This window comes from Arvicanthis niloticus, chromosome 1, assembly GCF_011762505.2.
Source record: "Arvicanthis niloticus isolate mArvNil1 chromosome 1, mArvNil1.pat.X, whole genome shotgun sequence".
Classification (NCBI taxonomy): Eukaryota; Metazoa; Chordata; class Mammalia; order Rodentia; family Muridae; genus Arvicanthis; species Arvicanthis niloticus.
In genome coordinates, this window is record NC_047658.1 from 74,824,964 (window position 1) to 74,837,742 (window position 12,779).

The 12,779-nt window shown below is 38.3% G+C and overlaps 2 protein-coding genes across 2 annotated transcripts; one reads left to right on the forward strand and one right to left on the reverse strand.

The window, feature by feature from the left end:
* Positions 1-732: 732 nt before the first annotated feature.
* On the forward strand, positions 733-1,874 carry LOC117698881 (protein SET-like). Its single transcript, XM_034490451.2, is given in 2 exon segments — positions 733-785; positions 787-1,874. Coding segments are annotated over 2 exon segments (834 nt in total). The 3' UTR covers positions 1,568-1,874.
* A 6,224-nt stretch (positions 1,875-8,098) lies between these two features.
* LOC117698751 (olfactory receptor 2AG1-like) lies at positions 8,099-12,274 on the reverse strand. Its single transcript, XM_076940009.1, has 3 exons — positions 11,769-12,274; positions 10,751-10,823; positions 8,099-10,104 (listed from the first exon to the last, which is right to left on the reverse strand). The coding sequence occupies exon 3, from the start codon at positions 10,080-10,082 to the stop codon at positions 9,132-9,134; it is 951 nt and encodes a 316-aa protein (XP_076796124.1). The 5' UTR covers positions 10,083-10,104; positions 10,751-10,823; positions 11,769-12,274; the 3' UTR covers positions 8,099-9,131.
* Positions 12,275-12,779: the final 505 nt, after the last annotated feature.

Genomic DNA, 12,779 nt, shown 5'->3' on the forward strand with positions numbered 1-12,779 from the left:
GTCCTTGGTCCAGTGAAGTCTGGAAGCCCCAGTGTGTGGGAAATTGTGGGTAGGGAGGTGGGAGTTTGAGGGTTGGTTGGGGCTTATCCTCATAGAAGCAGGAGGATGGGGGATGACATAGGGGGCTCCTGGATGGGCAGAAAATGGGGAAAGGGGGTTATATCTGAAATGTAAATATAATATCCAATAAAAATTTTAAAAAATTAAAAACAAAGAAAAGAAAAAAAAAGAAAAGGGAGACATAACAACAGAAACTGAAGAAATCTTTAAAAAAAAAAATCATTAGAACATACTACAAAAGCCTATCCTCAACAAAACTGTAAAGTCTAGATTTAATGGATGACTTTCTAGACAGATACCATGTATCAAAGTTACATCAAGATCATGTAAACCATCTAAAGTGTTCAATAACCATAAGGAAATAGAAATAGTCATTAAAAACCTCCCAACGGGGGGCGCTAGTTGAGGAGCCCAGCCGAGCCACTGCTGACTCCTCGCCTTCAGTGAGAACACCGGCCGGGGGCTCGCCACAATGCTCCAGGGCCTGCCTCAGCGTCAGACCCCGCGGGCAGTGCCAGGCAGTCAGGGGGAGGGCAAGCAAGTGAGCCCCGGGAGGAGGCGGCTGGAGCAAGCAAGTGCCACACGTGTGGCGTGAGGGGAAGCCGCTGGCCGCCCCCTTGGCCATCCCTTAGTTCCCCCTCCCCGCTCCCCGCCCTGACCGCAGAGGGCACCATGTCTGCACTGATGGCAAAAGCCAGTAAAAAGGAGCTCAACTCCAAACATGAATGAGACCTCAGAAAAAGAACAGTAAGAAGCAATTGAACATATTGATGAAGTACAACATATTGATGAAGTACAAAATGAAATAGACAGACTTAATGAACAAGCCAGTGAAGAAATTTTGAAAGTAGAACAAAAATATAACAAACTCTGCCAACCGTTTTTTCAGAAGAGGTCAGAATTGATCGCCAAAATCCCAAATTTTTGGGTAACAACATTTGTCAACCATCCACAAGTGTCTGCGCTGCTTGGGGAGGAAGATGAGGAGGCTCTGCATTATTTGACCAGAGTTGAAGTGACAGAATTTGAAGATATTAAATCAGGTTACAGAATGGATTTTTATTTTGATGAAAATCCTTACTTTGAAAATAAAGTTCTCTCCAAAGAATTTCATCTGAATGAGAGTGGTGACCCGTCTTCAAAGTCCACCGAAATCAAATGGAAATCTGGAAAGGATTTGACAAAACGCTCAAGTCAAACGCAGAATAAGACCAGCAGGAAGAGACAGCACGAAGAGCCAGAGAGCTTCTTTTCCTGGTTTACTGACCATGCTGACGCAGGTGCTGACGAGTTAGGAGAGGTCATCAAAGATGATATTTGGCCAAATCCCTTGCAGTACTATTTGGTTCCTGATATGGATGATAAAGAAGGAGAGGCAGAAGATGATGATGATGATGAAGAGGAGGAAGGGTTGGAAGATATTGATGAAGGAGATGAGGATGAAGGTGAAGATGACGATGAGGATGAAGGGGATGAAGGAGAGGAGGATGAAGGCGAGGATGACTAGCACAGAAGATTGATGAATTCCAACCTTCTTTTTTATTTTCTTTTTATTTTTTAATTTTCTCCAGTCCCTGGGAGCAAGTTGCAGTCCTTTCCGCCCTGTCCTTCTGTGCTCAGTCACCCTGTTTTTTGAGGTCTCAACATCATGGTTCTCAACTAATTTTGGGGAAAATATCTTGAGCAAAATACAACAGGAAAAGAATCTCCACGTTTTTGTTTTAAATTCATTTTTATCCTTTCTTGTCTCAAAAACTTGTGGATCCAACACCACCACCATGCTCTGTGGGAAAAAAGAAAAGTCCCCCAGTTCCCTTGGCTCTGCTGGGGGATGGAGGGTGCTAGGCCCCTGGGTAGTAGTGTATAGAATTCTAGCTTTTTTCTTTTCTCTATATTGGGCTCAGAGATTACACTGTGTCTCTATGTGAATGCAGACAGTTAGCATTTACCAACACATACCTGTCTACTTTCTCTTGTTTAATAAAAAGAAAAGAAAAAGAAAAAAGAGGGGGGAATATAGACAGTGAACAAGGGTGGGTTTGAGGTGTCGGGGGGGTAGGTGGGCATCTGACAACACGGCTTCTCCTTTGGCATGTTTAATTCTGATGTTTAACAGACATCCTTGCAGTTTAAGGTGACACTTTTAAAATAAAATTCTCTCCTGATGATGACTTGAGCCCTGCCACACAATGGGAGAATCAGCAGAACCTGTAGGGTTTTATTTGGAGTTGACATTTTCTGTTGTAACTTTATTTTTAATTTTTTTCTCTGGTTTTCACTGGCAGGAAATGGTGCTCACTTTAAATGTTGAAGTGTACATGTTGCTTTGTTACAGTAAAACCAATGTGCACACAAAGGACCTGATGCTTTTCTGTCAGCACAGATGCTCAACAGACCTTCCAAGTTTGACCTGTATAACGACATCATGTCAAACTTTGTCTCCCTAACTTCGTATTTTTTGATATGCACTTTGTAGGATGACCTCAGGGCTGTGCAGATTGAGTTAAAGGGATTTGAATCACGTCTTAACATCTCCATAACTGAGTGGGCACAGCTGGCTGCTGTGGACTTGTACCCTTGATGTTTTTTTTAAATCTCAATTTGGCATTTTTGTTGTTGTTTTCTTTCTTTCTCTCTCTCTCTCTCTCTCTCTCTCTCTCTCTCTCTCTCTCTCTCTCTCTCTCTTTCTTTCTTTCTTTTAAATGGGTCTTTAGTTACTTGGACCTCATGGCAGCACCTGCTCCCATGGTCACTGACCTGTTGCTCTATGCCATTTACAAAGGACAGCTGCTGGTGTGTCTTCATTGGCAGTGTGAACTGGCCAAGGAGGTGGGCTGTCAGGGTAAGCAGTCGGTGAGGTGATTGGTAGTAGCTGTCACAGGTATGTAATGGAAGCTCTCAGATGTGACTCTGAACTGGGTGGATGAAGAACTGTCTGCTCAACACCATTGTGCAGAGGATAATGGTTCAGGAAGCGACCTGATACATAAGCCTTTTAATGCTGTAAAATAGAGCTAAAGTTCAATGCCACTTTTTCAGAGGTGATTAATGGACAACCTGGTCAAATTCAAAGCTTTCTTATGTATAAAACTTTATATATGGAACTACTCCATCAATAGGCAAAGTGTAACCAAAATCTGTCTAGATGGATAGTGTGTAATATCTGCACAGGACTCTGTTTAGTAAATACATCACTGTATACGTCAGGAATCTTGCTCCAATAAAGGAACATAAAGATAAAAAAACAACAACAACAAAAAAAAACAAAAATCCTCCCAACCAAAAAAGCCCAGGGACAGATGGTTTTAGTGCAGAGTTCTTTTAGACCTTCAAAAAAGAGCTAATATCAATACTCCTCATACGATTCCACAAAATAGAAACAGAAGGAACACTACTCGATTCCTTCTATGAAGCTACAGTTACTCTGATACCCAAACCACACAAAAATCCAGCAATGAAAGAGAACTTCTGGCCAATTTCACTTATGAATATTGATGCAAAAATACTCCTCTTTTCCCACTGATGGCCAACAAGGCCATCCTGTGCTACATATTCGGCCAGAGCTATGGGTGCCTCCACCTGTACTCTTTGGTTGGTGGTCCAGTCCCTGGGAGCTTCAGGCGATCTGGCCAGATGACACTGTTGCTCCCTCCATGGGGCTGCAAAGCCCCTTAGCTTCTTCAGTCACTGCTCCAACTCCTCCATTGGGGACCCCCATGCTCAGTCCAGTGGTTGGCTAAGAGCATTTGCCTCTGTATTTGTCAGGCTCTGGCAGAGCCACTGAGGTTAGGTAAGGAGGAATGCGTGGATCTCTTTGGGGATGGGAGATAAGATAGATTTTGCATGTGCACCGGGGGTTGGTGGGGGAAGTGAACAGGAGGGATCAGGTTGTCAGGGGAAAGAACAGAGGAAAAGAGTGTGAGGAAAGATAACTAGAATTAGTGTGTGTGTGTGTGTGTGTGTGTGTGTGTGTGTGTGTGTGTTGATGTGGAAGCCTATAGTGGAACCTCTTTGGAATCTATGAGGGTGATCACTCTAGTGAGGATTTCTAGTAATGGAGGATACAGAATCTGAACTGTTCATCTTTTTAGCCAGGCAAACTTTCTAGTGGTGTGACTGGGCTACATTTCATTTTAATTTTTTTCCCCCTGTACCTCTTCTTAAAGAGTTCACGTCTCTTTAATATATAATTAATTTTTAATTAAAAATATAAAAAATAATAAGAAATAAGGCTAAGCATCTTGGGAGACATGGGGGAATTAAATAGCAAAACTTAAATAATGGAGAAAGAAAAGAGGGATAATAATAATAATAATAATAATAATAATAATAATAATAGTAATAAAGAATTATGAGACAAATAAACCTGTAAAAATACAATTGAGTCTGTTTTGTTTTGGCCATCAACTACTGATCATGGAACCTTCCATTATGTATGGTTTGTATACTGTTTGTACTGTCTGGTTTTGTCTGTCAACTTGACACAAGCTGGAGTTATCACAGAGAAAGGAGCCTACTTTGAGGAAATGCTGCCATGAGATCTATCTGTAAGGCATTTTCTCAATTAGTGATCAAGGCTGGGAGGGCCCACTGTAGATGGTGTCATCCCTGGGCTGGTAGTTTTGGGTTCTATAAAAAAGAACGTTGAGCAAGCCAGGGGAAGCAATCTAGTAAGCAGCATGGCCTCTCCATCTGCTCCTGCCTCCAAGTTCCTGCCCTGTTTGAGTTCCAGTCCTGACTTCCTTTGGTGATGAACAGCAACATGGAAGCATAAGCTGAATAAACCTTGTCCTTCCCAACTTGCTTCTTGGTCATGATGTTTTGTGCAGGAATACAAACTCTGAGTAAATCACCCTTGTAAGACTCTATTGGAGAAAACTATTTTTTTTTTTTTTTTTTTTTTTTTTTTTTTTTTTTTTTTTTTTTTTTTTTTTTTTTTTTTTTTTTTTTGCCCTGCAATAGGTTATCAATTGGAGATAGGTTCTGGGTAGGGATGGAGCTTATGTCTATTGCCCATCTCAGTGCTGGAGCCCTATCTTGCTTACACCTCTGCAGGCCCAGTGCATGTTGACATAGTCTGTGTGCCCCTATGTGTGTCAGTCTTGTTGTGTCTGAAAGCCTTGTTTCCCTGGTGTCTCCCAACATTATTGGCTTTTATAATCTTTTTGTCTCCTCTTCTACACAGTTCCCTGAACACTGAGGGGGAAGAATTTGATGGTGACATCCTATTTCATGTTTCAAAGTCTCACACACTCTACACTTTGTCTAGTTGTCAGTCAATTTGATCCCATCTGCTGCAGAAAAAAATCTCCCAGACTATGGCTTAGCAAGACACTGATCTATGAGTATAGTAGAATGTCATTAGACGTTATTTTATTGCAATGTTCTTTTAACAGAACAGTAGTATTTAGTTTTCTCCTAGCTCCATGTCCTATCTTGTCTCAGGTTCTTCACCATCCCATCTGAGCAATGTAAGGCATTGGTTGGAAAGTTTTGTCTGGGAATGCTTTTCTGTTTTTAAATCCTAAAGGTCTCTTGCTTATGTATGCATTAAAGTTTTTTTTTTTTTTTAAAGCCGATCCTATATGTATGCTTTCAGGGAGTAACATATTAACTGAATGGGTTCTATTTAGCAATATAAATTTATATACTAGCAATATATATGTATATACATATAGATGTATGTACTCAATAACAATTAGTGAATAAGGCATGAATTTGAAGGAGAGTGAGGAGGGGTATATGAGAGGGTTTGAAGGAAAGGAAGGGGAAGAAAGAAATGCTGTGATCAAATAACAATCTCAAATATTAAAAAGAATAAATACTCTAAAACTAAACAAACGGAAATTAAACAATAAGTGAAAATTCTGAAAACTTGAAGATAAAACTTTTAATGCTTAAAAGCTAACAAAATAAAAAAGAATAAGTAAAAGGAAAGGAAAGGAAATAAGGGAGAAATAAGGATAAATATACAAGTTTACATATAGTGTTTTTCAAATCCACAGAATCTGAAAAGGAAATTATAACCAGTAATCACATGGCTGAGCTACTGAGTGGGTTGTGTGTATTTAGAAACATTTGTACACATATGTATGTATGTATATGTATATACATATACGTGTGTGAGTGTGTGTGTGTATGTGTGCATGTGTGTGTGTTATGTAGCCATAGTTAACATAAAAAGAGATCATGAGTTTAAAAAAAATCAAGGAGGGTCACATGGGACAGTTTAGAGAAAGGAAAGAGAAAGGGTAAACTAATTAAATTCTGATTTCAAAAATAAAAGAAATATTTCTTAATTTCTATTAGAGATAAAAAAAGCCAAGCGACAAATTCATAAAGAGTTATTACCACAAGTACAACAATACCACTGTCTGTGTTATAAATCTTGAATTTATAAAAAATAAGAAAAATATAAATTATGCAAATTACAATAATATACTATGTATTGTAACTCACAAATAAACAAAACCTTTTCACATCGAATTTAATTCATTATGTTTATTGTGTTTAGGAAAACAACTTGTCTCTTAAAAATATCAAGAGTATTTTAGTTGATGTTATCCTTGATTTATATACCTCTGTTTATAAGAATTCACCTAAGAGAATAATCAAGCAACTAGCAAGAGATTTAAACTTCAGTAATTATCACAAACACAGGCAAAGATACATATAAGACATAAAATATTTAATAGTGATAAATAGCTATGTAAGATGTTCACATTATATAATTTGTTATAAACATAACTTTCAGAGCAATTTAATCATGCATCAGTTAAAATTTATGATGTAATAATTTATTCCAGAGGCCTCATTGTCTCATGTTTATGTTTGCTATCTTAATTAGTTATTACAATACTTCTATTAAATAGGTCTTTTGTTACTGAGAATGTAGCTTAGCTTGTTATAATTAATAGCTTATATTATTTGGTTTAAAAAGCCCACATATCATGTTCAAAGTTATAAAAAAAGGAATTTTTTTATTGTTTAGGCTTTTCACATACTTTTACATTTAGTTCCCGGCACTGCTGTTATTCTGCTAAATGGACATAGGGCCATGGTATTAAACTGACTCCTAATGAGTTATCACCATACTTATAAATTATTGCATCTTTGAGTCTTTGTCAGTGAAGTTCTTCTTGCATTACATACTAATTAACATAGAGACACATAACTAGCTAAGGCGCAGAGAGTAAAGTACTACAGAATGCTCAGCTTTAAGCGGGACATCTGGATTATACCCTTTTCTCCCAAGACTCAGGGATCATTGTAAAAGGTGGGACTGTAAGAGCCAGAGGTGGTGGATGACTACAAGGAAATAGTCTTTCCTGGACACAACAGGGAAGTTGTAAATATGAACTCACAACAGTCATGCCAGCATGCACAAGATCTGTGCAACTCAAGCCAGACAAAATACCAGCATGGAAGAGGCAAGGGGGCATAAATTTCAACTCCTACCTGGGAAACTATTGGCAATTTGAAGCTTTTGAGAAATGGAGAGTCAGTTTTTTTCAAGTGAATGACCCCTCATAAGTTGATACTCCAGTGTTTTGCTATCAACCCAAAAGTATATCGGCAGCACATATTGGGTACCATGGGTTTAAAAAAAGAGGACACAGGGTTGGGACACAAAGCTGACTATTATTGAGATATACGAAATTTTCAAAGAATTCATAAAACATTTCAAAGTATAAAAGTTTCATCTATTAGTGATGTGCCATGTTATATTTTCAGACACATAATTGTTGCATAATATTTAAATATTACTGTGTTTTCCCCTCAAGTATTTATCATTTATGGCAAACACTTTCAAAACTCCATCTTCTGCCTTTTGAAATGCGCTTAACATATTTTTCAATAGTCAGCCTGCTGTGTGGTGGCACTCCAGAACCTCCTTTCACTCTCCAACCTTGAGTCAGCACCTACTGATCAATAGTCAGCCTGCTCTCTATACTACCACCTCCCTTCACCATCTGGTTAAAACTACTGTCAGTTTCTACGACATTATCTTGAAAATAACATGTTTTAGTGTTATGAGTGAGGCAATTATGATGATATTTTATTTGGAGATAAATAGTTCAGTTAAAAAAAAATCAATTTCCACAAACAACAATACCCAGCTCTTTAGCACAACAAATTAAAATTAGCAAGAAAACAGCTATATCATCCTTTGACCTATTGTCTAAACCATATCTCTAATTGATACAAAACATAAAAATATTCATAAGCCCGGAGTACTGTATGACATTTTGACACATATAAACACCAAATGATGTTCCAGTCATGTACATGCACCAGGCATAGAGACCATTAATAAGGGCTGAAATGTGTTCATGAAAAAAAATGGAAAAGCATGGTTTTATTTTCTTGTTAACCTTTTATTATTTACAAGATAGATCTATAACTGCTTGGCATACTTACCATCAGCACAAATAGTAAAACAGTATAAACACACATACAATCTAAGCCCTGGCATCCATCCGACCACCTAGAAAGCTTGATGCTTAGAGAGAGAGAGATGGATAAACATGATGCAAACCTATGGCAGCTGAACACTAGGCAAAGCTATAACTGTAGAAAAAACATTTCAGCAAGTTTGTTTGTTTTAAATACATGCAATACTATAGTAAACATCAAAGTTATATTTAAGTGTAAATAATTTAATTAAAATAAGATATTTTAAAATAAAAACAATTGTGTAATTCTCATGAATCTTCTCACATTTATATGTTAGTTTCTCATTAGAAACCATTTCCTCTGGTTGTTCACCTAATGTGATTTAAAGACTATGGGTTATATTGGGTGGTAATATCTTAGATCCTCATGACAATGTAACTTAATTGGAAAATAGAAATGGATTTTAACAATAAAGAAGAGTAATTTTAGACCTGAGTGAATCTTTTATGAAATACCTAATGAAGACAACACTCAAACAGCGTTTACAAAGGTAGTTTTGGTTCCATAGTTCACTATCAAAATATACATTTTTATTCTCTTGATTTTGTGATATTTCAAATAGGAAGTTTCTGACTTTGAAAGGATGTGTTATAAAAGACAGCTGTTAATGATACCTAGAGGTTAGGGTATGTTGAAAACAACCATTTTCCTAGGACTCTCTTCAAAGCCCCACTGACTTCTTTATTTCTTAGACTGTAGATTAGAGGATTGAGAGCTGGGGTTACAATTGTGTACAAAAAAGAGAGGATATTTTCTTGTTTGGAACTGTGGTAGGAACTTGGCAGGATGTACATGACTGTGAGAGGCCCATAGTACATCCCAACCACAGTCAGGTGGGAAGAGCAGGTAATAAGGGCTTTCTTTCTGCCCTCATTTGACGGCATTTTGAGCACAGTGAACAGAATTAGTGAGTAGGAGGCCAGAATGGCAGCAAGAGGAGGAATGAGTAAGGTCACACCCATCAAATAAACCATGAGTTCATATCTGGAAGTATCTGCACAGGCCAGCTTCAGCAATGGAGGGATCTCACAGAACAGGTGTCTAATCTGCCGGGATTTGCAGAAGGGATACTGCATAGTGTAGATGGTATATCCAAGGGCACTCAGAGAGGCTGGAATCCAGGAGATGGCCACCATAAGCCAGCAGATGCTTGGCCTCATGAAGATCATGTAGTTCAATGGATGACAAATGGCCACATACCTATCATAGGCCATGAAGGCTAGAAGGAGGTCCTCTGCACTACCCAATGCTAGTTCCAAGAACATCTGAAGGGCACACCCACCAAAGGTGATGGTGTTGTCTTTGAGCAGGAAGTCCATGACAGCTTTGGGACTGATAACTGAGGTGAGAAGAAGGTCCATGAGAGATAGCTGCCCAAGCAGGAGGTACATAGGAACATGGAGGTAGATATCCATTGTGATGACTAGGATCAGCATTCCATTGCTGATCAGTGCCAGCATGTACAGGGCAGCAATTGTAGCACAGAGCAGTTCAGGAGAGCCACTGCCATCCAGGATTCCCACCAAGATGAAGCCACTTCCCAGTGTGGAGTTCCAGGGCTCCATTTGGTGTGGTCTCTTTAGTTGCCTAGAAACAGTTGACTCAGTTGAGTTTTGCTACTATGGACCTAATTTTGTAAAACTGAAGGCCTCTGAGGGTATGCAATACGAGTATCATAAGATAACATTTTATTCCTATTAAATAGCTAAGCTTCTTGGTTTGCAAATTTCTTGTTTTTTAATTGTATCTTGATAAAATTTTGTCTATGCATAGAAGAGGTATAAAGTAATACCTAAACACCATGATATTCCTTTATGAAATACTGATCAGGACATTAAACTGGTAGAAATGTATTTCCTAGAAAAGTTAAATTATCCTTTGTGTTAAGTTTAAAGAAATATTCTGTCATGCATGTCCTTTAGTATTACATTTGGCTAATGGCTTACATAGTCTAGTTTTTTATAGGTGCATTTAAATATGTATTCCCAAGGTGGTTCAGAGATGGGATTTCAATAAATTACTTCCACAAATTTTTGCACATTTCTTGGCTTTGTTTGTATATTCTAAGATGGGATATTTCTATGTATCCAAAAGTCACCTCATTTGATAGTGCTCTTGTCGGGAGCTTATGGGTGCTGGGATTTCAAGTATGCATCAAACTGCTCATATCTTCTACATTTCATAATCCAACATGTTTATAGTGAGCCCATTAAAAGAAGACAAACTTGCTTACCTTAGGTATCTCTGTTGCTCAGCCCCACCTTTTTCACAAGTCTTGAGAGGACTATTAAGTGTCAGGAACTAGACTATAGTAATGAGAAAAATTATTGCTTTTAGACTTATACCTTTATGATCAATACAAACATATTTGTTTGTTTTACTATATTAGTATTCAATGAGTGCATGGAATGATACAGATTTGCAACACATGGATCCTTTCACAGAAACAAGAGTCTGCTTTGGCTTAGAGAGATAGTGAAAGTAACTATGGAACAGCTAGTTGTTGTTGTATTTAGGCCTAATAATTCCAGCCCAATATTGCCTTTAGCCTTGATGCTTACTTCCTCCCCTGCAAGTATGAACCACATCCAGTAGATAGAAGGGGTGCACAGATGGGAAAAAAAATCAAGTTTTCTTCTGGAAAGCTGCTGTTGATGCATGTTTCCCAAACTCATAGAGAAGGTAACAAGGAGCAGGTGTCTGAGATTGACAGTTGCCAACTGCTGTATATCATGTCAGGTGAAGCCAACTCCAAATGTAAAGTGAAAGATGTAAAAATGAAGCATTATTCTATAACTCATGTAGCCACATCATGGCATATATATCTATATACAAATCTACACACCTACACAAACACACACACACATGTACACACACAACACGTGTGTGTGTGTCAATATATATTGACATCTCATTAGCTTTCATCATTTTCACTAGGGGACGTTAGTACCTTAAGAGGTAACGTTTTGAGAACATGGAATAAGTGTCAATTCATGAGGTCATTTTAGGGCATTCATAACCTTCTAATATTTATTATCAGAAGCTATGTTGTCTACAGACTCTGAAGACAGGTACTGAGATACTATTAGGAAGAAAGTGCCCATATCTAGATTCTAACACAGACTTTAATCCTACATAATCCTTCCTTCTTAGCATTCAAAAAAATCTGAAATGAGAGATTAGAAGATCGATGGAGCCCAAAGAACTAGGGAATTGACATGTCACTTATCATTAAAAGATAAATTCCTTACCTCTGGTCCTGAGAAGCCTAGCTACTTGACCACCTGTAGCTTCTTTTGGGCTTATTGAAGACTGAGGCTATTTCAGTGCACGCAGGAAGTTAAGATGTAGTTAGCTTCAGCAGCATGTAACAGATTTCTCTGTTAAGTTGCCAAAATATTGCTGCCAGGTGTCAGGGCTGTTTCATTCTATCCTTGAACCTAAAGATGCTCACTGGAGAAGGAAGTAAGGAGAGCTAGGCAACAAACAGTCTAGGTAGCATCTTAAGGATTAAGAAGACTTCCTTTGTGAGAATTGGTGAAAGCTCCTTCTGTTCTACAGGTTTCATGGAGGCAGTCCCTTTGAGTTAAAACCAGGTTTCAGACATTCTAACATCTGGTAACTCAAGTTTCTTTTTTTCCTACTGCTATCTGTGTGCAATGGTGAATGAAGAAAGTAGACATTTGAAGAGATATTCAGAGCCCTCTTATGTACAGCTTCATGTCTCTGGAGCCAAGAGTAAGCTAGGGGTTTGTCAAAGGACTTTGTCTTTAGATTCTAGAACCTCCTTTCTTCTTTCTCCTATGCATGGCTTCAGGGGGACTTATTTCCCAGTTGAAATGGCCTCCCTTGGAAATGTTGAGATGGGGAATGGTAAATTAATGAGTCCTCTTGGGTATGATCCTGACTTGCTTTCCCTGAGCTCTTCTGTCACTTAATGGACTCTACAGTGCCAGATTTGTTTCTCCTATGAACACAGGATCTACTTCCCTTAGCCTCAAAATTGGTGAGATTAGCAGTGCACAAATACCCAACTTTCCTTGATTTCAATGGGATTCTAAAAGAAATGTTGACAGCCCATTTTAAAATATCTAACTTTAGCTACCTTCAGGAATTTGTTGTATGGTTTGCACCCTGGCCTATGGCATAAGGTCACATCACCAGCATTTATAGAATGTTGTTTCCCTTATTCTGCTCCTCTTTTGCTAGATTATTTCCACTTCTATATAGTTGCTCCTGTGTGGAGTCTGCAGGTATGAGAT